The following is a 27,565-nucleotide window of genomic DNA, read 5'->3' as shown; positions in this document are numbered from 1 at the left end:
GCCTGCCACAGAGCCTAAGACAATGACAAGAAACATGTTGTGCGATGGAAAGTGTCTTACTGGAAATGTCATTCATTTAAACACCAGAGTCAAAATTAAAAGGGCATCAAATGACTTTCCTCTTAAAAGTCAACTAGAAAAACATTTCACTTAATACCTCAACAGTCTGATCCATCAGGTTTCTTATTACGAACTTTCATTTTTAAGAAATGGCCATAACATGTATATACTAATTGTTAGATATATTAATTAGCATTAGTATACATAAAACCCTACACCATCTGTCATTCATTTTTCAGGTGTAACGCTTTGTCCATACGTGGATCCACTGAAGCTCAACATATTGTGTCATATGAGGGTTGTGTGCATTCCGTTGCCTGTAATCAAATGATTCATAATGATCTGGATCAAAGCCAAGTATCTCTTTAAATGTGCCATTTAGGAAATGCATGTGAATGTTGAATTGACAATTAGCCCCTTTAAAAAAATATATAAATAAATACATAGCAGAAATAGATTAGGCTGTGTGTGCACTTCTGGAATAGAATGTGAAGACAGTAACAGGAGACAGATCAGACTTGAACATCACATGATGGATTGACGGCATCTCCTGGCTCCCTGACAGCCAGCGTTAGAGGAGTTTATGACCAACAGATACCACAGTAGGATGTGTGATATGCCTTTAGATTAGCACAGAGACAAGCAGCAAGACCACGGACTTGTTTCAGTTGCACAATGTTGTGTGATTCACAGATCTGTTGTCAGCACAAATGATAAGGGAGCAGAGAGACAGTTTGGGGATTGCATGACTGCTGAAGTAAACCACACCAGCAGCTGGCAGTACTGAAAATCAATGGGAATCTTTGAGGTAGCTCTGAGTGCACAAGACTAGTGCATAATAATAAATAATATTTATTTTTATATAGCGCCTTTCATAGTGGACCACCATCACAAAGAGCTTTACAAGATATGAGACTAGGGTGTGTGAACTATGCATCAGCTGCAGATTCACTTACAAGAATGTCTCATCCGAAAGACAGAGCACAAGGAAGTTAAGTGACTTGCTCAGGGTCACACAATGAGTCAGTGGCTGAGCTGGGAACGAAACCGGGGACCTGCTGGTTGCAAGCCTGTTTCTTTAACCACTGGACCACACAGCCTCCTAATTATTAATCATGTGGCAAGACCAGGTAAGGCCAGTGACTGATCTGCCCACCGCAGACTCCAGATGACCCCCAATGATATTTTGATCAACGGCGTCAAAAGCGCCACAGTTGTCTTGAAGAAGAAGGATGCAGTTCAAATGCAAATATTGTTTGAAGTAGTGCAAGATAACACACAGAGGATCCAGGCAATATTACAGAACATCTGCATTAAATGTAATGATTTGCAGAGCAGGGTATAATATTTACAACACCATGTGTTCTTTCTCAGATACTTTATAAATCTGTTTTACTGTATGCTGGATCTGGAACCAATGTATTACCTTTAAATGTTACCAAAGTAAAAGCAAGCATAACAAGTACAGGCAAGCATGGACATCACTTACAAACCGTAGAGCATAGCTTCAATTTACAGCAAGTGGTAGAAATGTCAATATAAAATTATAAATGGAATCATGAAAAGTGGATGAACGTTTACCCACCCATTTGTAACCGTGGTATTGGGGATTCTTCTGAGCACCTGCAATAGACACAAAAGAAAATCTTAACACAACATCAGAGGCAAACATGTGAGCAGCGAGACAGATTCACCATATGTGTGTGTATTTAAAATACTTATAAAATTTCACAGCAAATTAGGAACAAAAGCAGCAAAATAGTACAAGGTGTTATAAAAATACACTAAACTGTCTGAAATACTGGTAAATCAGAATAAGATCTAGAATATTAGTGGAAAACCATTATTTTCATGTAATGCATTTAACAATTGAATCCTGGGTCATTGCCCCTTCTACTGTGTGCTTATGTTTTGCTATTTAATCAGAACCTTGTCATGGCTAAGTCCAGCATCTCTCAGGTAATATAGGGTTGCTTGGTGGTACAGCCTTTAACTATACGTACAGTAGAAAGTTGCGCGAGATTACGACAAACAGGATTTTCACTGCTGAAGTCTCATAAGCATAACGTCTGACTTCCGGACTTGTTTCCATGCAAAATAAATAAGTAAATAAAAATAATAACTGTTTTTTGCCAATTGTACGTCTGTTTAGCATGAGAAGACGATTTACCCTCCCACGTGGAATGTGCGTGCTGTGTCACATAAATAAGAACTGTGGAAAGAGATTAACGACTTTCTAAGTTGCATGAAAACCTGGCCAATGAGATGCTGATGATTTGTGCGAGTTCAGAACCCTGTCAGGTGCTTAGTTCCACTATTATTAATTATTAAGTAAATACATAATATAACATACAGGCTCTATCAGAGTCTCTTACACAATAGTCAAACAAGTTAATGTTTAAAAAGTAGGAGAGACTTTATCTTTGCAGATATTTATTATGTGAAGAATGGGAAAAGTGAGAGTCAGCAGAAGGTAACCACAGTCTGGAGATCTGATTTCACCATCTGGTAGAACACTTGGACCCCAATTAATTTCAGAAGGTCAAAGAAAATTGAACTTATGTCAGGACTCTAGTGCTTATATTTCCTCGGCCTGGCCTCTGAAGACGTATTGTGACTACCTGGTGTACAGAACGAGTACTACTGACCCCAGAGAGCCTGTGGGGATCACTACAGTAACCCAAGCACAAAGTCACTGAGCTTAAAACAGCTGCTCTTAAAACAGCAACAACAGGTGGAGCTGTATAGACAGAATACCATGGAATTTGAGTAAACATTTAAAAAAAATAAAAAACAAGGAAACTTCATTGTAATCAATGGCACCTTTAATAAACCATTTTCAGCTTTGTTACAAATGAAGGGAAGGCACACTTCGCGTATCTGTATAATAAAATTTAACAGCAAAATTGCAATAGTGTTTCAAATTCGAATGTATCTTAGAAGACAATTATTTTGTTTTAACAAAAGACATTTTCTTTTCCTTGGTATCATTGGAATGATGATTACCCTGAGGTTAACATGGCAAACGAGGTGCAAATAAACACCCAATCTACCAAATCCAACTGCGGCACCCCCAATCTCTGTAGTGTGGTGTGACCGGGATCTGAGCTGCAGCTCTACCTCCCGACCAGAAGGGGCGCTAACAAAGGCTGGTGGTACGCCTTCACAGGGATGGGCCGACGCAATGATAGGATGGAACCGGAAGTCGGACATCTACTTAGGAAAAGGTTGTAGCTAAAAGACAGATCTACTGTGATCTGCCGTGCTGTATGCAGCGCTTGGATAGAGTGCGGTGCGGTGCGGCACTGATCACAGGGAGGAGTTTAACACTACAAAGGGGATGCAGCGACGCGAGTACGGTCCCTTACACTGAAATTTAAATGCTGTGTTTTTGTTTTGTCTGGAGACACAAAACAAAACAAGTACTAACATGGGACATAAAGCAAAGGAGACAGCACTAACAACTGAAGCACCAACCCCTGCACACGACCACAACCCGTTTCTGCACCGGAGCACCATCCCTGCACACGACCACAACCCATCCCTGCACCGGAGCACCATCCCTGCACACGACCACAACCCGTCCCTGCACCGGAGCACCATCCCTGCACACGACCACAACCCATACCATCCCTGCACCAGAGCACCATCCCTGCACACGACCAGAACCTGTCCCTGCACCAGAGCACCATCCCTGCACATGACCACAACCCGTCCCTGCACCGGAGCACCATCCCTGAACTGGAGCACCATCTCTGCACGTGACCACAGCCCATCCCTGCACACGATCACAACCCGTCCCTGCACCGGAGCACCATCCCTGCACACAACCACAACCCGTCCATGCACCGGAGCACCATCCCTGCACATGACCACAACCCGTCCCTGCACCGGAGCACCATCCCTGTACCAGAACACCATCCCTGCACTGGAGCACCATCCCTGCACACGATCACAACCCGTCCCTGCACCGGAGCACCATCCCTGCACACGACCACAACCCGTCCCTGCACCGGAGCACCATCCCTGCACACGACCACAACCCGTCCCTGCACCGGAGCACCATCCCTGCACACGACCACAACCCGTCCCTGCACCGGAGCACCATCCCTGCACATGACCACAACCCGTCCCTGCACCGGAGCACCATCCCTGAACTGGAGCACCATCTCTGCACGTGACCACAGCCCATCCCTGCACACGATCACAACCCGTCCCTGCACCGGAACAACATCCCTGCATACAACCACAACCCGCCCATGCACTGGAGCACCATCCCTGCACATGACCACAACCCGTCCCTGTACCAGAGCACCATCCCTGCACACCATCAGAACACCATCCCTGCACCGGAGCACCATCCCTGCACACGACCACAACCCGTCCCTGCACCGGAGCACCATCCCTGCACACGACCACAACCCGTCCCTGCACCGGAGCACCATCCCTGCACACGAGCACAACCCGTCCCTGCACCAGAGCACCATCCCTGCACTGGAGCACCACCCGTCCCTGCACCAGAGCACCATCCCTGCACACGACCACAACCCGTCCCTGCACCGGAGCACCATCCCTGAACTGGAGCACCATCTCTGCACGTGACCACAGCCCATCCCTGCACACGAGCACAACACGTCCCTGCACCAGAGCACCATCCCTGCACTGGAGCACCACCCGTCCCTGCACCGGAACAACATCCCTGCATACAACCACAACCCGTCCATGCACCTGAGCACCATCCCTGCACATGACCACAACCCGTCCCTGCACCGGAGCACCATCCCTGCACACGATCACAACCCGTCCCTGCACTGGAGCACCATCCCTGCACATGACCACAACCCGTCCCTGTACCAGAGCACCATCCCTGTACCAGAGCACCATCCCTGCACACGATCACAACCCGTCCCTGCACCGGAGCACCATCCCTGCACACGACCACAACCCGTCCCTGCACCGGAGCACCATCCCTGCACACGACCACAACCCATCCCTGCACCGGAGCACCATCCCTGCACACGAGCACAACACGTCCCTGCACCAGAGCACCATCCCTGCACTGGAGCACCACCCGTCCCTGCACCAGAGCACCATCCCTGAACACCACCACAACCCGTCCCTGCACCGGAGCACCATCCCTGCACTGGAGCACCACCCGTCCCTGCACCAGAGCACCATCCCTGAACACCACCACAACCCGTCTCTGCACCGGAGCACCATCCCTGCACACGATCAAAACCAGTCCATGCACCAGAGCACCATCCCTGCACACGATCACAACCCGTCCCTGCACCGGAGCACCATCCCTGCACACGACCACAACCCCAGAGAATTGTGAGGGTCTGGAATCAACTCCCCAGTAATGTTGTTGAAGCTGACACCCTGGGATCCTTCAAGAAGCTGCTTGATGAGATTTTGGGATCAATAAGCTACTAACAACCAAACGAGCAAGATGGGCCGAATGGCCTCCTCTCGTTTGTAAACTTTCTTATGTTCTTATGTTCTTATGTTCTTATGTCCCTGCACTGGCACACCATCCCTGCACACGATCACAACCCGTCCCTGCACCGTCCCTGCACTGGCGCACCATCCCTGCACACGATCACAACCCGTCCCTGCACCGGAGCACCATCCCCGCACACGACCACAACCCGTCCCTGCACACAATCACAACCCGCACCTGCACCGGAGCACCATCCCTGCACACGACCACAACCCCTCCCTGCACCGGAGCACCATCCCTGCACACGACCACAACCCCTCCCTGCACCGGACCACAACCCGTCCCTGCACTGGAGCACCATCCCTGCACACGACCACAACCCGTCCCTGCACTGGAGCACCATCCCTGCACAACCACAATCTGTCCCTGCACTGCTTCAGCACTTGAGCCCTGTCTGCACTACAGGGACACTAATGTATTGTTTATTGTTTTATTTGGGACTGCAACCCACCATCTGCCCCCCCCCCCCCCCGTACCATTGTTGGTAGCGGGGATCATTTTAAATGAATAAAAGAGACCGTTCTTTTTGGAATTGCCACCGTTTGGATATTGTATTCTTCAAGCCCATTGACGGTACACATGCTCTGAACACTGTGCGGGGACAGAGGCTGTACTTATAGTGGAGGCAGTGCTTGTGGTCCAGAAATCATCTCTCAAGCAGTGTTTAGATGGAAACCCATATTATAAAAAGTGGAACTATCCGTAATCTCAAATTTAGTGGATCAAAAGGTGAAAAACTGTTGCAAATGATTTATGTAACAGTAATGTTTTCCTTAACGCATAGTGGTAGAGGCAACAATTGGCAGTTTGAACACATTTTTCAAAAAAATAAAAATATAAAAACCTCACACAAATATAAAACAAAAAACATAACTATATTTAAATATAAAAAGTAGTTTGAAAACAAAGTCTGTAAATTTATTTTACAACATGTTAAATATTAAATTATAAAACTTCTAAAGTGTACAGCTGTCCTTTCAAACTACCAACTGAAATGTAACAAACCGTTTTAACACTTTGGCAAGTGAAAATCAACACAGCTGACAGCAAGTTTTTTTTTTTTTTTTTTATTAAGTTAATAAGTATACACCTGAAAGCTAACTTCAGTAACCAAGGTCGTTGAGTCCTGGATCAGAATTATTTCACCTGTGAAAACATGTGCAATGCACTGGCAGCCAGTCAAAAGCAAGACACTTGTTGAAGCAACAGCAGCCTTGCTGGGGAGGCCCCCCCCATCAAGGTAAAGACATAGTCCTGTGCAGCACTGACATGTTTCAGGCACTGGGTAATGAGTAGTCTGAAGAAACAGTCCAGCACAATAGCTTAATACTGAAGGTGCAGAAAGACAACTGGGACAGGAGAACAAAGCAGCCTGGAGACTGAAGGGGAGGTCCCACAAGAAACACAATCACTGCGTCAACAGCTTAAGCCTTGTAATCCAACTGACCAGTAGCGAGGGCTCGGCGGCGGCGGCGGCGGGAGTCTTTCTGGCTGCCTCTTCCTGGTAGAGGATGGTGGCGCTGCTGCTGTGCAGGTCTGCACTCACAAAGTATCTGCTGCCTCTGATGTGATCCACGCCTCGCATGAAACTCCTTTCAGTCACAGATCTGTGGAGCGGCTGCATGGAGGGGCTTTCTTCAATGATGGTTGGGATCCGCTCGCTGCTCATGTTTCTGTATAAGACGTCCTCTCCTGAAATACAACCAATAGCTCAACTTCATTTTAAGGCAGCGAACCACAGATTCCTAAAGAAGTCAGGGGATTTCTGTTTGCCTGACATTATAAAGCAAAACAATCCAATGAGGGATTAAACAATGCCTTGCCAATGTGTGCGCTCCTGTGAAATGACCTCACTTACGATCCAATGGTTTTCAATAGGGTTCTGTACTTCATTGGTTGTTTATATACCGAGTATGTACCAAGTTTCAGGTTGTTTTATGAACGTTCTAATTGATTGCTGTTACTGATTTGACCCACTTTTTAACCTACAGTAGGTATGGTATAGCTATGGCCAAAAAAATAAAACTAGACAACATGCATGCACAGCTAGTCCAACTTCTAAACTACTGCTGACAATTTTTAAAGTTATAATAACCGAGTGAAATGCACATTTCTACTGTTTAATAAGCCAGCCCTAGGAACTTTATGCACGCTACTGGACCATTTCTATCCATCTAACAGCTGCTTCCTAGTGAAGCCCCTTTGTGTGCTGCAATATCTAAAACAATAAGCTGCATTCCATCCACACCCTCCTTCCTCATGACAAAGAGGCACCACTGGTTAATGCATTTATATACCTCAACTTGTGTTCTACATTGATCCTCTAATCAACTCCAGGTCCATTACCCGATATAATGATAGACATTTAGAAATCCTAACCAAAACTTCATATTCAATGACAGTTCCGAGCCTTTTTCTAGAAGACATTGACTTCTAGTCAAAGCTATAGGCATTGAATTTAGGTTTCTTTCAGTATTTCTAAATGAAGCAATATTGAGTGGGTGATAGTTATGGATGGTACTTACATGCATGACACTACCAGTGCAGGTGCCCTGTTAGCTAAGTAGTTCCAGGTCTGTTATCACAGACAGAGCCACTGTCCCGCTTAGACTTAAGAACATAGCCACTGCCAATTCTAGTGGCACAGCCTGAAAAGTCAAACATGTATATGTACCTACTAACAGCTGTTTAAAAGCCTTTTTAAATCTATACCGATATATAACTGTAAAAGCCCCATGCATGCTGCAGACTCCCTACAGCTTGATTATATATCTCTTGATACTTCTCAGGCATTTATTTCCACATTTTCGATGCTCTATTTCAATGCAAAAAGAGCAGCAGCAGCATCAGCGTAGTGATATAGTGAGTTTTTGATTATTGATAAAATGGCAGAAGGGGAAAAGCTTTCACAGTTTCCTTGGTTAAGTTTTTGCTGCTCCCTGCTGCTTGGATCACATCATGTATTGTGTAACATACCTTTTCTTCCTTGTGTCCATGGCTTTGAACAAGAATCCACCGCCCCCAACCAGATCCCATCAGCAGGCATTGAGAGAGGACGAGGCTTTCCTACACAAATAAACTTTCCTCAGATATCAACATTACTTTAATGTGTTAGTAAACACTCCCTGGTCTTCCATTTCAACTACCTTCTATTATACGATTTCAAATGTATTTTCATTGCAATTACATTTAAAAATAAATCTGCAACAATATGTTGTACCCAGGAGGCTGCAACAGTTAATAGCGACACAATTGTAAAGGTCAGGGGTGTTCACCAGCCATTGAATGCTCTTTCCAGATTAATTGTGTTATGCATTAAAGCCTATTGAAAGCACTGATAACAAAGGGTCTCTGTTTATGTACAGATAGGGAATCAATGGAGACTGCTTTCACCCTCCTGTACCACTTCCCTCTCAATGTACTGCAGCTCTACCGAGACTTTATACAGGACTAACCGTGGCACTGGCTTCTTCCCCTCATCTTTGTGGGCTGCACACTTGCTTTGATAGGGGAGATTCCCAGGTGATCATAATCAGCAATGGTGAACCGGCGTCTGCTTTCTTGATCCAGAAAGGAATTGGGCGACTCTGAGCCTTTTGGCTTTAGAGGACTCTTATACACTCCAGAGAAGTGAAGACCACCTTTCCCATCTCTTCAAAAACAAACAAGCAAACAAACAAACAAACAAACAAACATCTGATTACCATAGCATTTGAAATGCTAAAGAAAACAAATGTTTTTATAATACAGGTTCTGTTTTTATGGGGTTACCGTTTCTCAGTGGGTTAGGGTTGATGAATAGGAAATAACTATATACTACATTTATACTACATTACTATATTACATTTATTTGTAATTTAACATATTTAGGCAAATAGTCAAAAAACTAAAACAAACACACATGCCTACACTTGTTTTATCCTGAACTTTAAAACACAGATGGTGAAGACCCAGTCAGATATGTACTTGACTTTGTTTTCTTCCAAATTCTGATGTACATTTTATAATCACTCATAATGAGACTGAACAATCATTCTTCTGTCAGAAGCAAAAGAGGCTTACAGCTGAAGTTTGTTTGGCCAGTTTGCTCAATATAAACTTTAACACAGTACCAGATGGGTTATGCATTTCCATAACCAATTCAAAACTCACCCACCCACACTGTCCCAGTGTTCATTTCACTAGGTCTTACATCGTGTGCCGACTGCAGCTAAGTGTGATATAAATGAGCCTTTGTGAGCTGCTCTGCGGGGATCTGCATACCGTGGGGTGTATGGAACAGCAGGCGGTGGAGGGATGTAGAGATCCAGAATAGCTGGCTTCTCTTTCTTCATGGAGGTGTCCATTGTGCTGCTCGGGGACTGAGCTGAGCTTTGAGAAGGACTGGTCTGAAACAAGGAAAAGGCCGGTTGAGAAAATCTTTAGATTCAGTGCCAAAGCCCTCAACGTCTTTTAAGAGTGCTATCGTAATGTTACAGGCAAAGGGTCAATAGCTGGATGAATAGCCTCTAATCAACCGCTTTACACACGTAAGACTTATTTTACATTAAAAAGTTTCATTATAAAGCGCACTGAATGTATTGGCTGCTGCTCGGGATTCATGCGGTTTTCATCATGTTTTTAATTTTTCATGAGACTTCAATGGAAGTTTAATTTTGACATCTAATATTGGTACAAACATAACAGTGTAGAGTTAGGGGACCATGTACTGATAACAGTGTAGAGTTAGGAGACCATGTACTGATAACCCTGTAGAGTTAGGGGACCATGTACTGATAACCATGTAGAGTTAGGGGACCATGTACTGATAACAGTGTAGAGTTAGGGGACCATGTACTGATAACCCTGTAGAGTTAGGGGACCATGTACTGATAACCCTGTAGAGTTAGGAGACCATGTACTGATAACCCTGCAGAGTTAGGGGACCATGTACTGATAACCCTGTAGAGTTAGGAGACCATGTACTGATAACAGTGTATAGTTAGGGGACCATGTACTGATAACAGTGTAGAGTTAGGGGACCATGTACTGATAACAGTGTAGAGTTAGGGGACCATGTACTGATAACAGTGTAGAGTTAGGGGACCATGTATTGATAACAGTGTAGAGTTAGGGGACCATGTACTGATAACAGTGTAGAGTTAGGGGACCATGTACTGATAACAGTGTAGAGTTAGGGGACCATGTACTGATAACCCTGTAGAGTTAGGGGACCATGTACTGATAACACTGTAGAGTTAGGGGACCATGTACTGATAACCCTGTAGAGTTAGGGGACCATGTACTGATAACCCTGCAGAGTTAGGGGACCATGTACTGATAACCCTGTAGAGTTAGGAGACCATGTACTGATAACAGTGTATAGTTAGGGGACCATGTACTGATAACAGTGTAGAGTTAGGGGACCATGTACTGATAACAGTGTATAGTTAGGGGACCATGTACTGATAACCCTGTAGAGTTAGGAGACCATGTACTGTTAACCCTGTAGAGTTAGGGGACCATGTACTGATAACAGTGTAGAGTTAGGGGACCATGTACTGATAACAGTGTAGAGTTAGGGGACCATGTACTAATAACCCTGTAGAGTTAGGAGACCATGTACTGATAACCCTGTAGAGTTAGGAGACCATGTACTGATAACCCTGTAGAGTTAGGGGACCATGTACTGATAACCCTGCAGAGTTAGGGGACCATGTACTGATAACCCTGTAGAGTTAGGAGACCATGTACTGATAACAGTGTATAGTTAGGGGACCATGTACTGATAACCCTGTAGAGTTAGGAGACCATGTACTGATAACAGTGTATAGTTAGGGGACCATGTACTGATAACAGTGTAGAGTTAGGGGACCATGTACTGATAACAGTGTATAGTTAGGGGACCATGTACTGATAACCCTGTAGAGTTAGGAGACCATGTACTGTTAACCCTGTAGAGTTAGGGGACCATGTACTGATAACAGTGTAGAGTTAGGGGACCATGTACTAATAACCCTGTAGAGTTAGGGGACCATGTACTGATATGTATGCTATGTGCTAGCAATGCTGTTTAAATAAACACACTCAACATAGCTAATAGTAGCTTTGTAAATCAGGTCTCAATATAAGCTCAAATCTTTTCAATCTTTACTGAATATAGTATTTAAAACGTTGCCAGTTAAGAAACTTTCTAGAGCTGCAAACCCCAAATTAACAAACTGGTAACCGACTCTCTGTACTGGTCTGGCTAGTGCCAAACTGGCTAGCAGACTGCTGGGTGATCAACTCTCTGTACTGGTCTGGCTAGCAGACTGCTGGGTGATCAACTCTCTGTACCGTACTTTTCAAAGATTTTTTTTTTTTTTCTTAGAACAAAAACAATATAGGCAGAAAGAAAAAGTATAGTAAAAATTATAACTATAGCTTTAAGGCGATACAAAAAAACTAAAGTTGTAAATGAGTATCTAAAATTACAACTCATGTGAAAAGATTACTTGTTATTGTACATATTTCCCTCCCAGCAGTATCGGTGTGGTTTTTAAACATGTCCCAGCTGGCAAGACACAATTAAAACACCAAGCTGTCAGGTGTAATGTTGACACGAAGCTAGCTAATGCGAGCCAAACTGATGAATCACGACCATAACTTCCCTCGTGCAATGCCCTAATCCAGTCCTTGTGTAAATGCAATCAGTCCCCTATCATAAACAGCAGTTACCTGTGCGACAGGAGGCTTCCAGCGCATGTTTTTCAGGGGCGCAGGGGTGAAGTTGTGGCTGCCCGTGGGTCTTTTCTTTAGGAGAAGGACAACACCAGAAGGATCTTCACGGAGCTTGCCAACGAGGTTCTTTAACTGCCAGCCAACCTGTTTCAACAGCAGGAAGATCCAAGAGTTAAACACAGAGAGCCCTGAAAGCATTACATGTTGGGATAGAAGTCGCTCAGAGGAATCTGCAGCTTTACTGCTCTGCCTGACAAGCCAAAGGGCTTTTCTGCCCCCTTCATGTTATAGCATTGCTTTCAACATGGGTTCATTTGTAAACAAAAAGGTACCAGATATTAGAACTAAGGAAGAGGGACAGCATTTTCGTTTCTAGACTGAATGTACTGACCTTGAATTGCAGCAGCTCCCACATATGCTTCAAGTTCTTATCTGCTTGTGGATCAGGGTTCTATGCTTTATTGCTGGTGTGGGTAGCTGCATGCACACCTTTGCCCAGCCCTGTTTTAACAATCTTCAGTTTTTTTTCCCCCTACGGTTCATCATTTGAAAACTGTTCAATTCTCTAATTAAAAAAGGTACTGGATCTGGAATCCAGCACTAATGAACCTCTGGTCTTCAGAGGGCCTGATAACTGAGGTCTACCTGCTGATTAACATGCACACTCTCTGATTAACATGCACAGCCAGGGTTCATGCACACCCTCTTAGCTTGCAAGGTTGGCTGAAATACTCTGTGATGCAACTTAGCATGAGTAACAGCATACACATTTGCAGCTCTCACATTTCAGTAGGGTTACTATAGTTTAGAGATTAGCTACATTAATACAGTGTGTGCCAACAGGATTTAAAATTAACATTGTACCATTCATTTCAGTTTGCAAAACCAGTTATTGGGGGTTGGGACGGGAGAACAGATTCTGCCTCTTAGGTTTAGGACATAACTTGTGCTTGCAACTAGTCTAATCTTGCTAAAGCAAAACCCTTGTCAATGCAACTTCAAGAAAAAACGAAGTCTGCATTATCAAACTTTACAAAGGTCCTCCATTATTCTTTAAAGAGCACCTTGGCATGGGTATGTAATGCCAGTTACCTTAACTAATGTACTCTTAGTGTTTAGATTCACTTTGCATTGCAGGGGGTCAGGCTAGCATTGCAGGGGGTACCAGCTGCACTAAGAGCTCTATTAAAGCCACAGGGGTTCTTTAACCTTCTGAGCTCTAAAAAGTCATGATGATGAGATGCAGATCACCGTTATATTTAATTCCTGTACTGAGTTGCTCTAAATTATGAAGGGACAGTGCAGTTGCAGTGCTTACCACAGTCTGGTGATTGACTTGTATCACCTCATCCCCAGCATGGATCTTGTGTGTTCTGTCAGCAGGAGACTGAAAACAAACAGGAAGAATGAACATCTCTGGAAGGCCCTCCAACGTCATCTTACCAGGAGCTTTAATGGTGGCCCGCTGGTACACAGACTATTGCAACATCCCTGGCAGGCTGACATACAGTACATCACTGGCAGTGACAACAAGCAAGTCATTGAAACGAGAAAATATACTGTAATGACACGTCAGTCAGAAAGATTTGTGTTTTGGAATTCCCTTTCTAGGCACTTTGCCTTGCCTAAATTCTTGCTAAGTAATGTTTAACAGAGAGCCATTGTTGCAAAAACAGGGACACACAAACCTTATCTACAGTGGGACCCTGCCCAAAAGACGAATGCATGCTTCTATGTAAATCACACATGGGAATGTACAAGACGAATGCATGCTTCTATGTAAATCACACATGGGAACATACAAGACGAATGCATGCTTCTATGTAGATCACGTCATTAAACTGGTCGTGTGTATATTAAAACAGCAGACTGGGAGCGACGCATTCAACATAAATCTTTCAAAATCAACTATGGAACTTTAACACAAAAGATCATGTCTACACACTGTAGCTTTAAAACAGGGCTGTGCAATGCAACTACCAGCTCAGAACAGACTTTCAGCCATTGCCACTGAACTCAGTATACTCTGTTTAAGAGACTGCACAACCTTTCGGACTGGTTTACTTAAGCAGTCTCAGGCATTAATAACCCTGCTTGTTAAATGATCAGTGGAGATTAAACCCTAATCACTGCACTTTCATTCCTCTCCTGCCTTTAGTGCCACGCACAGACCATTGCAATATTTGCTTATAACATTATTGTTACCATGGCAACATACTGGCCATGGAAAGTGTCTGGCACAAAGCAAAGGGCAGAATAAATTCACGACGACTATATTACTTAGTTACGATTTAAAAATAAATTACATTTGGAACCAAAATGATGGTTGCTCAAAAATTAAAAAAAAACAAACAAATGGCTGACAGCTAATTATACAGACACATTGTTTGGTAAAAAGATTAACCAGAACATTTGTGCAAAGTTTAGGAAAATTAGTAATAGTTACACACTCAACACCAAAGCAAACAGAAACATCCTTGCGGATAAAAGAACACTAGCCGGTATTGCTGGTAGCTTTTTTGATTTGAAAAAGGATTTGCTATCCTTCTTTTTTATTTAACGGCAAGACTTTTTGTACTTGGACGACTATAACATCATGCACGGAGTGATGTTTATAATCCACAGAAGCTGTATGTAAAAAATGCAAGAAAATGTGTCGCCCCACCTCCTTTTTAAAGTCTCACTAGCTATTTCTAATAAGAAAACAAACACAGAAATACCTTGTGCCTGCATATTGTGGGTGAAGGATTGTACTTACATTTTCTGTGGTTCCAGTGATGACATGCAGACCATCATAGGTTGATTTGATATACATGCCCTAAAGACAAAAACAAAAAGGCAACAATATTACTTCAGATGTGTGTGAGCTGCACACTCATTAAAGACATGTCTTACCAGCCCTTCTCCAGCTCTGATGTGTGTCAGCTGCACACTCATTAAAGACATGTCTTACCAGCCCTTCTCCAGCTCTGATGTGTGTGAGCTGCACACTCATTAAAGACATGTCTTACCAGCCCTTCTCCAGCTCTGATGTGTGTGAGCTGCACACTCATTAAAGACATGTCTTACCAGCCCTTCTCCAGCTCTGATGTGTGTCAGCTGCACACTCATTAAAGACATGTCTTACCAGTCCTTCTCCAGCTCTGATGTGTGTCAGCTGTACACTCATTAAAGACATGTCTTACCAGCCCTTCTCCAGCTCTGATGTGTGTCAGCTGCACCTCCTCCACACAAATGCACAGATTCATTAAAGGGTCCGAGGTGGTCCTCATCATCTGGTCACAAATCCCATTCAAAATCTTGGACTGGAATATACACATGCTGGTTAGCAAGAAGGAATCAAGATACTGTACATGCAAACCTGTAATTGTGAAATGATCTGCTTTTAACCAAATCCACTAGGTGACAAGACACTTTTTATTGTCTTTACTAAACACACCTGCTATCTTACTGATAACTTTGGAGACTTACTGCATCAGGTCAGCCAATTCCTTTTTCTTTTTTGTTACTGTATAGAACTGTTTACCAAAAATTGATTCCACGTGCCGACTGGGCAAGCATTTGATCTGAAGCTCATGCAACTTCATACAGTTTTGCAATTGTCTGTATTAAAGAAGATAAAGTACCTCCACCAGCAGCTTTTTATAAAAGTCAATAAAAGGAAGCCCACCAGCTATGGAGTCTGTCTGGTTAATGCCACAAGCAAGAAGTGCTGATTAAAGGTGTTACAAGTTTTGCAGTCATTGTATAAAGCAGCCAAATGTTGCATGATTTATAAATGAATGAAAAGGTAAATCCTTACAGCTTCATAATCCTGCAGTTCAACAGTGGTTTTTCTAAATAGGTTTAACTAAACTAATAGGCTTTGGTAGTTTTAACAAGTAGTTTGCACATTTTTCACAATGCTACATTGTACAGAATCCTTTCATACTGTAGGTGTTGCTGCAACCCATTGATTCCAGTGCTTGTTAGACTGCTATTACCACTGATTCCAGTGCTTGTTAGACTGCTATTACCACTGATTCCAGTGCTTGTTACACTGCTATTACCACTGATTCCAGTGCTTGTTAGACTGCTATTACCACTGATTCCAGTGCTTGTTACACTGCTATTACCACTGATTCCAGTGCTTGTCAGACTGCTATTACCACTGATTCCAGTGCTTGTCACACTGCTATTACCACTGATTCCAGTGCTTGTCAGACTGCTATTACCACTGATTCCAGTGCTTGTTACACTGCTATTACCACTGATTCCAGTGCTTGTTAGACTGCTATTACCACTGATTCCAGTGCTTGTTAGACTGCTATTACCACTGATTCCAGTGCTTGTTAGACTGCTATTACCACTGATTCCAGTGCTTGTTAGACTGCTATTACCACTGATTCCAGTGCTTGTCACACTGCTATTACCACTGATTCCAGCGCGTGTTACACTGCTGTTACCACTGATTCCAGTGCTTGTTACACTGCTGTTACCACTGATTCCAGTGCTTGTTACACTGCTGTTATGACCACTAATATGTTAAAAGATGCTGTGTACTCAATATACTTACGACTTCAAGGATTTTGTCCTCCATTTCAAACACTGTGCAATCCTAAAACAAATAACATTTGTTTTACAGTGAATTTGGTGTTTACTGAACAGTTTCACATAGACATGTTCAAAGACAGTGTGTGGGACAAAAAGCGACAACAGGGATGTGAATAAAAAAGACTGAATGTCACTTACAGAGCATGTTCATTGGTCATCCAGACATGTCTACAAAGACTAGGGCCGAGGCACACACGTCTGCAAGCACGTTATATAAAATACAGGACTAGGACTGTAATGATTAAAATCAGAAAAAATGAATTGGAATAGAAGGCCCTGTACGACGAGCGCAGCGATTTCAATACAGACAGCAGCAAACGTGATCCGGGCCTGCCAGGCACCAACCAACTGCAGCTGACACTGAATACACCTGCAGGACAATCAATTCAACTTCAAAGACTATGTACACTCTGCCCCTTCCTTCCAGGCTCAGTCCCTCTGTAATAAATCCTAGCACAGTGATTAAAATAATAATAATTAAGATTGCCTAATGTGTATGTGTGCAAGCTTTTTGGTTTACTTCATTTGTTCTTATAAAATCTGTTTGTTTGTTTGGTCATGCCCTTGCAACAAAAAGGAACATATCCCACGAGAACAGCCTTAACTACAGCGCCTGGTGATAATAAAATACTTCAATACTTAGGAAAATCATCACAAAGGATTCACTGCAGTTTGTGTTTCTTTAGGAAATCTGTAGTTGGTCTATAAAATGACAGTGCAGCTTCAACACACTTTATAATATAGGAAATGTGTTTCCTGATGTCCATCAGCTATACAACACATTGTCTTTTTTTCATGTTGCTGCAAAATGGAAAATAAAACTAAGCGCTAGTTGACGCTGACTGCAACACATGCCAACTTCCTTGCCTTTATTGAGATCATTATTAAGAAAGAGGATCTTCTAATTTCTAGTATTTACATCACTGGACAAGAGTACATTCTGCAGATCAACTGCCATTTCAACACTTCCCTCTCATTAAACAAGGCGGCCCAAGGCAAGTGTGCAGACAGAGACAGAAGAGCATGCAGACCTGTTGAACTGTGCAAGCGGACAGGGGAGGCACATCAAAGGGGGGAGACAGAAGGGCATTCAGACCTGTTGAACTGTGCAAGCGGACAGGGGAGGCACAGAGAGGGGGAGGGGGGAGACAGAAGGGCATGCAGACCTGTTGAACTGTGCAAGCGGACAGGGGAGGCACATCAAAGGGGGGGGACAGAAGGGCATGCAAACCTGTTGAACTGTGCAAGCAGACAGGGGAGGCACAGAGAGGGGGAGGGGGGAGACAGAAGGGCATGCAGACCTGTTGAACTGCGCAAGCGGACAGGGGAGGCACATCAAAGGGGGGAGACAGAAGGGCATTCAGACCTGTTGAACTGTGCAAGCAGACAGGGGAGGCACAGAGAGGGGGAGGGGGGAGACAGAAGGGCATGCAGACCTGTTGAACTGTGCAAGTGGACAGGGGAGGCACATCAAAGGGGGGGGACAGAAGGGCATGCAGACCTGTTGAACTGCGCAAGCAGACAGGGGAGGCACATCAAAGGGGGGAGACAGAAGGGCATTCAGACCTGTTGAACTGTGCAAGCAGACAGGGGAGGCACAGAGAGGGGGAGGGGGGAGACAGAAGGGCATGCAGACCTGTTGAACTGCGCAAGCGGACAGGGGAGGGGGGGGGGGGGGGGGGGGGGGGGACAGAAGGGCATGCAGACCTGTTGAACTGTGCAAGCGGACAGGGGAGGCACAGGGGGCGGGGAGACAGAAGAGCATGCAGACCTGTTGAACTGTGGTTGTGAGATCCAGGCACAGCTGAATGATTTTGTTCTTTGTTGATGAGAAATCGCTGATCCCAGTCAAGGGTGTCCTGTAACCAAACAGAAAAGTCCTTTTAGACTGGCACACAATGAGCCATGGACAGATACACAAGCTTTTGTCAGTGGTTTCCTAAATAGATTTGCAGTGCTGTGTCAGTGATAAAGTAATATAATCAAGTAGTTTAAAAAAAAAAAAAAAAAAAAAAAAAAAAAAAGAAAGTGAACGTACTTCCAAGGGTCCTTGGGTTACAAATTACATCACTTAACAAGTGCGCTTAATGCGCAACATTATAAAAAAAAAAAAAAAAAACACATTCTGTAGTTTATGAGCAATATATTAGTTGATGTAGTTTTTCTGGTAGTGTTGCAGAGCTTGTTTGCTTTCCCTGCTCACCTGCGATGACGGGTCAGGTAGACTGGGGCGTGTCTCAGTATTTCAGCATGCTGTGCTTTGTCTGCAAGGACAGCCCCTAGTTGTGGTTATGCAGGAACTGTGCCCAGTCACGACAGCTGACAGTGTGCAAATTGTAGCCGAGTAAAGGCTGCCAGCAGTTAGAGGGGGTGCTGACACACATTACTATACGTAAAGGGATCTTTGCAAGCCACTATTACAGAACCTATTGTTTTGCAACTTCTGCATTTTAACTTATTACCTGTCCAGCCACGCAAGCAAGGCCTTAGCTGCACCTATAAGTTCAACAACAGAGGTCAGGAACTCATTGGTAGGCTGACGAGACGTGCCTCCATCATACGAGGGATTTTTCCTCCTGCTGGCTATCGAGTTCTGAAGTTTGCCCATCGAGGCTCGCATTTTCATAACTAAACTCTTCAGGTTGTCAGTTTCAAGGCCATAATTCTGGGGGAAGAAAAAAAAAAGTATATATTATATTCAGATAACAAAATCCAATCTAATACTACTGTACCGTATTGCATGGTATCTGAATGCTGTGCAGGAAATATAATTTAATTATGCAGATTTTTTAAACCTTGATGAATTATTTATTACACAGATGTTTGTCTCTGATTTAAAACAACAAAAAACAAACAAAGATTCAATAGCCTTATTGTGCAGTTGGACGTTTTATTTCTAATGCATTGATATTTTGATATGTCTGAAGAATAGCACTTTACGGCACATTGGTCCTTGACAACCGCACATGAGCTCTCTGTAAGATTAACCCTACAACACAAGTACATGGTCTGTATCATTACCAACAACAGGGTACAAACCCTAAGGACACTAGACCACCCGAGAGGCGGACAGAAACCCAACACGTATTATACTCATGTCAAATAAAACCCCGAAAGACCCAACTGGATTCACAACAAAGCGCTGAGCTTATACCACCAACAACAGACCCCTGCTCTGGGCCAGGACTCCAGAGCAATGTGCATGTCACACTGCACTGACTGTAAAGCAATGCTACACAACACAATGTGCAACCTGATCAGGTTAAAGAGGGTTACAGCTCTGCCAGGACACAATATACCCATACATTTTACAGTAATCAGGAGGTTTATGGTGTCCTTAACTGTGTTTAATAAAGGTTTTACCATTACTGGTATGCAAAACACAGTTTAGTACCTACCTACAACAAGAATAGCTACGGTAGCTTTATATGAAATGGCTAGGGGGAATGTTTAGTAAGCTTTTGCAGCTCAGCACCAATTAACATTGCATGGCCAGACTGGGCACACAGGGCAAGTGTCTGAATTTGTTAACCGTAACAGATGGTAAGCATACTTATCAAGGCCCAGAAAACTTTTTATTGGCATTCAGCAAATGTATCACCACCAGCCAACAGAAACATGCAGAACCTACTGCTCAAAAGAAACAGGCCAAAGTACACATTCCACAACTTCCAAACTCTCAGCTGCCTGCCTGAACACGTGTTTATTTACACACCTCACAGAAATGGTTCAGAAAACATTTGTTTTACCCTCAAACAGTAAAGGGGAGGCTTTGGACAACGTGAGGCTGATTGTCTGCATGCCAATGAAAGTGTATTCTTAACTAATGTATTCTTGTTTTGTATCACTTTGCATCATTTTCTGATTCAGTTATCACTTCTCTTAAAAGCTCTTCTGTTGCTTCAATAGAGCTCTCAGGAATCTTATCCATTCTCCAGGTACAGCTGGTACACTGGTGTAACCATGAACCTGTCCCACTGCAACACTTCTGCCCCTAACTCATCTAAACAGCACTTCTGTTCTGCGTGGTATTTTATTACCGATGCAAGAACATAAGAAATTTTACAAACGAGAGGAGGCCATTCGGCCCATCTTGATCGTTTGGTTGTTAGTAGCTTATTGATCCCAGAATCTCATCAAGCAGCTTCTTGAAGGATCCCAGGGTGTCAGCTTCAACAACATTACTGGGGAGCTGATTCCAGACCCTCACAATTCTCTGTGTAAAAAAGTGCCTCCTATTTTCTGTTGTGAATGTCCCTTTGTCTAATCTCCATTTGTGACCCCTGGTCCTTGTTTCTTTTTTCAGGTCGAAAAAGTCCCTTGGGTCGACATTGTCAATACCTTTTAAAATTTTGAATGCATGAATTAGGTCGCCACGTAGTCTTCTTTGTTCAAGACTGAATAGAATGAATTCTTCTAGCCTGTCTGCATATGACATGCCTTTTAAACCCAGAATAATTCTGGTCGCTCTTCTTTGCACTGTTTCTAGAGCAGCAATATACTTTTTGTAGCAAGGTGACTATAACTGAACATATAGCTATGGACATTGTATTGCATGAGTTAGAATTTTAAGATTGACAAAAAAAGGAAAGAAAAAACTAAAAAGAACAACTTTTATTTAACACCATGTCATTGCATAAGTCTACAAGAAGCCATACTAGTAGTACATTATTTGATGTTTTGATGTCACATTTGTCAGTTTTTCATTAAGTACTTGTATATGGAAAACTACAAAGCGGTATGTAATTCAACACGTTGCTATAACATTATTCAATAGGTTTCATTCGATTTTATGAAGCAAAATGAGTTGATTCTATAGGATGATGCAAAAGGTTTGGCCAGAGCTGTACTTCTTACAGAGGACAGCCTTCGTCCATGCCTGGGTCATGCACAGCGTATAACTACCTATAACTATAACATTATTATAACATTACCCACAGAGGTGAGTGAAATGTTGATCTTGTAGGAGTGGCTCAATTTCACTCAGTCGTAAGGGTCCAAAATCAGGAGGCACAGACTGTACTGAATCTATCAGTGACAGACAAGGAGCAGGCTGTTCTACAGGGACTGGCCAATAGGGATTAGAACCTCAACAAACACATTTCTGAATCTCCAGCCAAAGCATCAAACTTGAAGACCTCTAACCTGTAGTAATATTTTACAGTATAAAAGACAATATGCTGTTTGAGAAGCTCAGGGTACAATGAAGACATCAATACTCCAGACTGTCGAATGCCTATAATGTAACAAAAGGAATTTGTTTAGGCCAACTTGACTATCAGAATGGGATTCATTCAGTTCTGGCAGTTCTCACTTTCAGCAGTATTGTGCTTCAGCCACAAACCCAGAGATCTGCATTCACACAGCTTTGAAAGAACAGACATATGACCTGTTCTTTGGCCCTGTCAAGCTTGAGAACTCGATTGAAAACAAATCCCCTTGAGCAGTCATTTTACACTGTGTGTGTTTCACCAAAGACTGACATATTTTAGCACTGCATTATACTACAGAAGGGTATTTTTAGCACTGCATTATACTACAAAGGGGTATTTTTAGCACTGCAATATACTGTACAGAAGGGTATTTTTAGCGCTGCAATATACTGTACAGAAGGGTATTTTTAGCACTGCAATATACTGTACAGAAGGGTATTTTTACCACTGCATTATACTGTACAGAAGGGTATTTTTAGCGCTGCTATATACTGTACAGAAGGGTGTACAACTTGTGGCAATATCTTACATTCTTGGCAAGTTCTTTCTTATCTAAACACACATCTCTGGTTTCACCAATGTCAGTGCAAAGGTGTGCATCAGAATGATCCCCTGGTAAGAGCTAGAGATCTGAAGTAGGTTTAAAACATATAAGCACGTTCAAGCCTAAATTAAAACAGCTGAATTCAGAGAACTCATTTCCCTCTGATCAAGCTCTTAACCCGTTCAGCACCCCAGTGCGATTCACCCAGTCATTCAGCTGTTGTACGTGTGTAATCTGGAGGAGCGTGATTGGCCAGGTCATTCGGCTGTTGTACGTGTGTAATCTGGAGGAGCGTGATTGGCCAGGTCATTCGGCTGTTGTACGTGTGTAATCTGGAGGAGCGTGTTTGGCCAGGTCATTCTGCTGTTGTACGTGTGTAATCTGGAGGAGCGTGTTTGGCCAGGTCATTCTGCTGTTGTACGTGTGTAATCTGGAGGAGCGTGTTTGGCCAGGTCATTCTGCTGTTGTACGTGTGTAATCTGGAGGAGCGTGTTTGGCCAGGTCATTCTGCTGTTGTACGTGTGTAATCTGGAGGAGCGTGTTTGGCCAGGTCATTCTGCTGTTGTACGTGTGTAATCTGGAGGAGCGTGTTTGGCCAGGTCATTCTGCTGTTGTACGTGTGTAATCTGGAGGAGCGTGTTTGGCCAGGTCATTCTGCTGTTGTACGTGTGTAATCTGGGGGAGCGTGTTTGGCCAGGTCATTCTGCTGTTGGAAATGTGTAATCTGGAGGAGTGTGATTCTCCTGGTCATTCTATGTTGGAAATGCACCACCAAGTGGTAAATCAATCTCACAAAATTAAACGCTCTTTGCTACCAATAATATTGTAATAGCAGGTAACTACCCTGCAGGGGTATCCAGGATGAAAAGGGTTAACAGTGATAATGGGATATTTCCTGGTTTATCACGTTACTTAGCAATTATTGCACTGCTTGCCAAAAAAGGTAGAGATGACCATTAACCCGATACAGATTAAAATGGCCAGATGCTTAAACACCATCAATCTCAACCGATGCATAAAAATGGTCAGGAAACAATTCTCAAAAAAACAGGGGTAAGCAGGAGAATTTTTTTCAGCAGTCAGGAAACAAACTGAAAACAATTACAGCCGAAAAACCAAAACAAAAATCAAACCCCCCTCAGTTTAGGAGGTACACACGCGTGGTTTAATCAGAGTCAAAACAAAAGCACCCCAGAGCTAGTAATCAGGAACAAATCAAACATTCCACCCTCCTTAATCATTAAATTGGTAACTACATAAGGAAACACACTATCGGGCAGACAGATGTTAAAACTGCTCTTCAGCTCACCACCCTGGAGTGTTCATTTTACAACCTGAATACCTCTTTAACACAGTGCAGATGAGGGACAAGGTACAACGTGGCATCTTACACCCAGAAAGACTAAAACTTATCTTCCTAGTGTAAACTTGTCCATCTGTTGCAATATGTACTGTACTCCATCTGGACAACCGTGGAAAGATAGATTAACTGCATTGAAGGCATCGCCCAGCCGAGACCGTGTGAAAAGTCTGTTTGAAGAGGCCGGAGTCGCCGTGACGATACCAGGACTCCGGGAGCCCAGAAGTGGGTCAGTTTAGGGGATGTTGATCCCAAACAGTGTAGAGGAGGGTTTGCGTTGAGTAGTAGGTTCCTGGAGCAGGACGTTCCTTTTAGAGGGACTATTGGGACATTTGTGTGGCAAACTCAAATGTTTTAGCTTTATTTTGTTTTCTTTATTAAATGTGATACTATGACTACCATTGCTGGTACCCTAGTGCCAGCACCCGTGTTTATTACATCTGATTGCCTGGGTGGTATGCCAGCGCCCAATGCTCTGTGGCTGCCACAGTATTGTTCAGTGATGACCCACACGCGTAACATACATATCCCATAGAGGAAATGCGGCAATGAAGCCCTAGTTTATTATCCCCCGAGAGGTGGGAGGAGCATGTGTCTCCTTTTCTGCTTCCTTGTCATAAGATAATACATTCCACTGAAAACAGATTTGCAAATTCACAAGCCCCAACCCCCTCTACCCCAGTGAATAAACGCATCCTAATACTGATTGAGTGCCATGAGCTATCGGTCATCGGCCAAAATTAAGAGCATTTTTAACAAGGACATTTATTTTAAAAAGTGCTTGCTTGCAACATTGTAATCTTGATAACCTAGGCACTGAGAGAAAAAAAAAAAAAACTTTGAGCAGTTACTGTATTATTATCTGACACATCCGCACATTACATTTAATTACAGTGTACAGGTAGAGTGAAAACCCAATATAATCACCTGGAGATACCTGAAAAGAGGATTTTAATCTCAATGAATCCATCCAGGAACAAAAGGGAACTAAATGCAATGAAATAAAATAAAATTCACAGAATCAGGTATGAATAAAATGTTTGTGTGAGAGAACTGCCTGGTCTGTTTGAGAACACGGATTACAAATTGAAGTTCGATGAGTAGAGTGAATAATGTAATACCCAGCCTGTCATGATAACAGGCAGTAAGCTGGAGCTCTGTGGACAGCTGAAAGAGAATTCCTCCAGACTTAATCTCTTAATCTGTGCTTGATACTAGTGAAGTACCTTTTAAATCAAATATGCTATGGGGAAAAACAAAAAGATTGTTCTCAAGACACTTAAAAAAGGTCTGCTGAATCACATCACTATAAAAACTACAGGAGGAGCTATAGACATGCCACTGATAGAGACCAGAACAAAGCTCACACAAATACTGTCATTAAACTGCACCCACATGCTGTGCTTGCAGTTCTACTGCATCATGTAACTGTACAAAGTGGAAAATTCAGTGGTACTTTTCTCCAGTTATACCAATTCATAGTTTTCTTTCCTCAAACAAATACAAGCAGTCTTTGTTGCAATACCATCTTACATTTCTTAGTGTTTAGAGAAGTATGAGAAGTCTTTGCATAGTTGCAATTCCAATAAAACGTGTCACTTATTATTCAGGGAGGGACAATCACTGCCTTGATTAAAGAAAGGCACCAGATGAATGACTCTTCCCCTGTAGCTGTGTTGTCCCTCATTTGAACGGACTGTGCATGCTGTTGTTAAGCACCCTGCCTGCCCAGATCCCTTTCCTTATTAAGCCAGGGCTAACACTTTCTAGAGAGTGCTGTAAGGAATGGAATGCTGGATATTTCACGCAGCATGATTCACTTAACATTCTTTCCCATCATCTCCGCAGTGCAGGGATGCCTGGCTGGGATTGAATCTATTCAAATGACACATGGTCGCTATGTAACAAATAGCTTTTCATGATTTAGATAAACTAATGTGCAAATAGTAAATACATATCTGCAACGGAAATGTATTCAATTTCCTGAAAAAGTTCAAACAAACCAGCTTATTTGTGAATTTGGGTTCAGATTTCAAGGTCATGTCTTTTCCATACATTATAGCATTAAAGAATGAAATATTTTGACTTCAAAAACAGCAGTGAAAGCAAGGAGAGCCAGTGTTCTGCTTTTTAATGCTGTTGTGATGAATGCTTGAAAAAAACCACCAAATTTGGCTGCAGGAAGCAGACAGCTGACTGAACACTACAATCCTAGCCGCTTTTTAAATTTGCACAATGAAGCAAATCTGACCTGTCAAAGGAGACTTCCCTGACTACTCAATTTTTCAGAGTCCCTTTAACTCTGTGGTTAATCATTTGATCAGATGCTCAGACTGGTACTGCTCTAAGCTGTTTTAAAGCCGTGGGAAGCATTTTCCTACAAGCTGTGGAATCGTATGAAACTGACCAGAGCACAAAGCAGATCCACCGATTCTAGTACGAGTTCCTGGTGCCCAATCCGTGCAACTCCCAGCTCCTCCAGATCCTGGTGAGAAATCTTCAACAGCTGGTCGCCGTTTATCTTCTCTCGCTCAAAGCTACAAACGTATTGCTGAAGGGAGTCATCTAGACCTGCAAAGAAAAGAAAGAAAAAGAAAGGAGCCTTAATAAGCAGAACTCTAACTGCCTTTTAGAAACAAAAAAATACACAAAACAGAGAGCACAGATTCTGGAAGAGAGGCTCACCAAAGCTGTGTGGAAAAATTAACAAACTTAAGTAACTCCAGTTAAATTGGAGCACCAAAGTTGTTTGCCCTGTCCTTTATTAAAACTTTACTGAGGTACACCATGGTACAAGCCAAAATTAACAAATGGTAGAGTGCTGTAAATGCAGACCACAGACTCCAAAATGACACATTTACCAACACTTTCATAACTTTAAAAGGGTTTTTATTTATTTATTTATAAAAAATCAGTAGTGCTAGAACAAATATCCAAATATACTATGAAAATAGCTTCAGTATGCAGTAGGGTTTTTATTTTTGTTTTAATATAAAAATGGTTCAAATTTGCAGCAAGGTTTAATACTGGCAAGGCCTACAGAGGAATTGCTGTGTACCAGTTAATGCTTAGACAAGCTGTAGATATGTTAAGCTTGTTAACACCAGTGTGCGGAATCACATTTCTGTTACTGGAGGAGAGCTAACCCAGCAGCCCCACAGTATGAAGGGCACTCAATGCTTTAAAACTAGCAATCTGTTTTGTTATTACAGTATTGGCTGTTCAGAACAGGTTTTAGGAGTTTTACTTGTAAGGGCACATGTAGTACCTAAAGTGTCCTTTTGGAAGAGGGTTAATAAACACTGTGGGCTTTATTAACACAAGAGAATCCCAACAGGACTCCCTTTAAAAAGCTATACCCACGGGACTTGGCACAGTATTAACCAGCAAATAACATTTCCATCCAGGATGATTGAAGTGGTTTTACACTCCTTTGAACTCCGGCCTGGCCTGCTCTTTGGGTCAGTAATCCTTACCAATATCCATTCCAAGCCTACGACAACAATCAGGGCAGAACGAACCCTGAACCAGAGACAAACCCCATGCATTCTTCAATGATGCAGTGTGTGTTGGTTAGAAGTGGCAAATCT

At 43.0% G+C, this 27,565-nt stretch overlaps 1 protein-coding gene across 3 annotated transcripts in view; it reads right to left on the bottom strand.

Moving 5' to 3' along the window:
* The window catches only part of LOC121317642 (connector enhancer of kinase suppressor of ras 3-like), an 80,331-nt gene that overhangs the window by 38,797 nt on the left and 13,969 nt on the right, over positions 1 to 27,565 (bottom strand). For 2 of the 3 annotated variants that reach the window (XM_041253791.1, XM_041253789.1), the window contains exons 2-14: positions 26,383 to 26,546; positions 19,321 to 19,523; positions 18,630 to 18,717; positions 16,821 to 16,862; positions 15,451 to 15,570; positions 15,024 to 15,083; positions 13,584 to 13,652; positions 12,263 to 12,409; positions 9,827 to 9,951; positions 9,019 to 9,215; positions 8,540 to 8,629; positions 7,011 to 7,255; positions 1,646 to 1,683 (exon numbers count right to left, since the gene is read on the bottom strand). In XM_041253791.1, the coding sequence (XP_041109725.1) occupies positions 1,646 to 1,683; positions 7,011 to 7,255; positions 8,540 to 8,629; positions 9,019 to 9,215; positions 9,827 to 9,951; positions 12,263 to 12,409; positions 13,584 to 13,652; positions 15,024 to 15,083; positions 15,451 to 15,570; positions 16,821 to 16,862; positions 18,630 to 18,717; positions 19,321 to 19,523; positions 26,383 to 26,546 (1,588 nt within the window). Of the gene's footprint in view, positions 1 to 1,645; positions 1,684 to 7,010; positions 7,256 to 8,539; positions 8,630 to 9,018; positions 9,216 to 9,826; positions 9,952 to 12,262; positions 12,410 to 13,583; positions 13,653 to 15,023; positions 15,084 to 15,160; positions 15,227 to 15,450; positions 15,571 to 16,820; positions 16,863 to 18,629; positions 18,718 to 19,320; positions 19,524 to 26,382; positions 26,547 to 27,565 lie in introns of those variants that run through there. The other variant, XM_041253790.1, reaches the window with a different exon arrangement.

The sequence above is a fragment of the Polyodon spathula genome, chromosome 6 (genome assembly GCF_017654505.1).
Source record: "Polyodon spathula isolate WHYD16114869_AA chromosome 6, ASM1765450v1, whole genome shotgun sequence".
Classification (NCBI taxonomy): domain Eukaryota; kingdom Metazoa; phylum Chordata; class Actinopteri; order Acipenseriformes; family Polyodontidae; genus Polyodon; species Polyodon spathula.
Note: the sequence above shows the minus strand (reverse complement) of the source record. Positions and strands in the feature narration are given on the sequence as shown.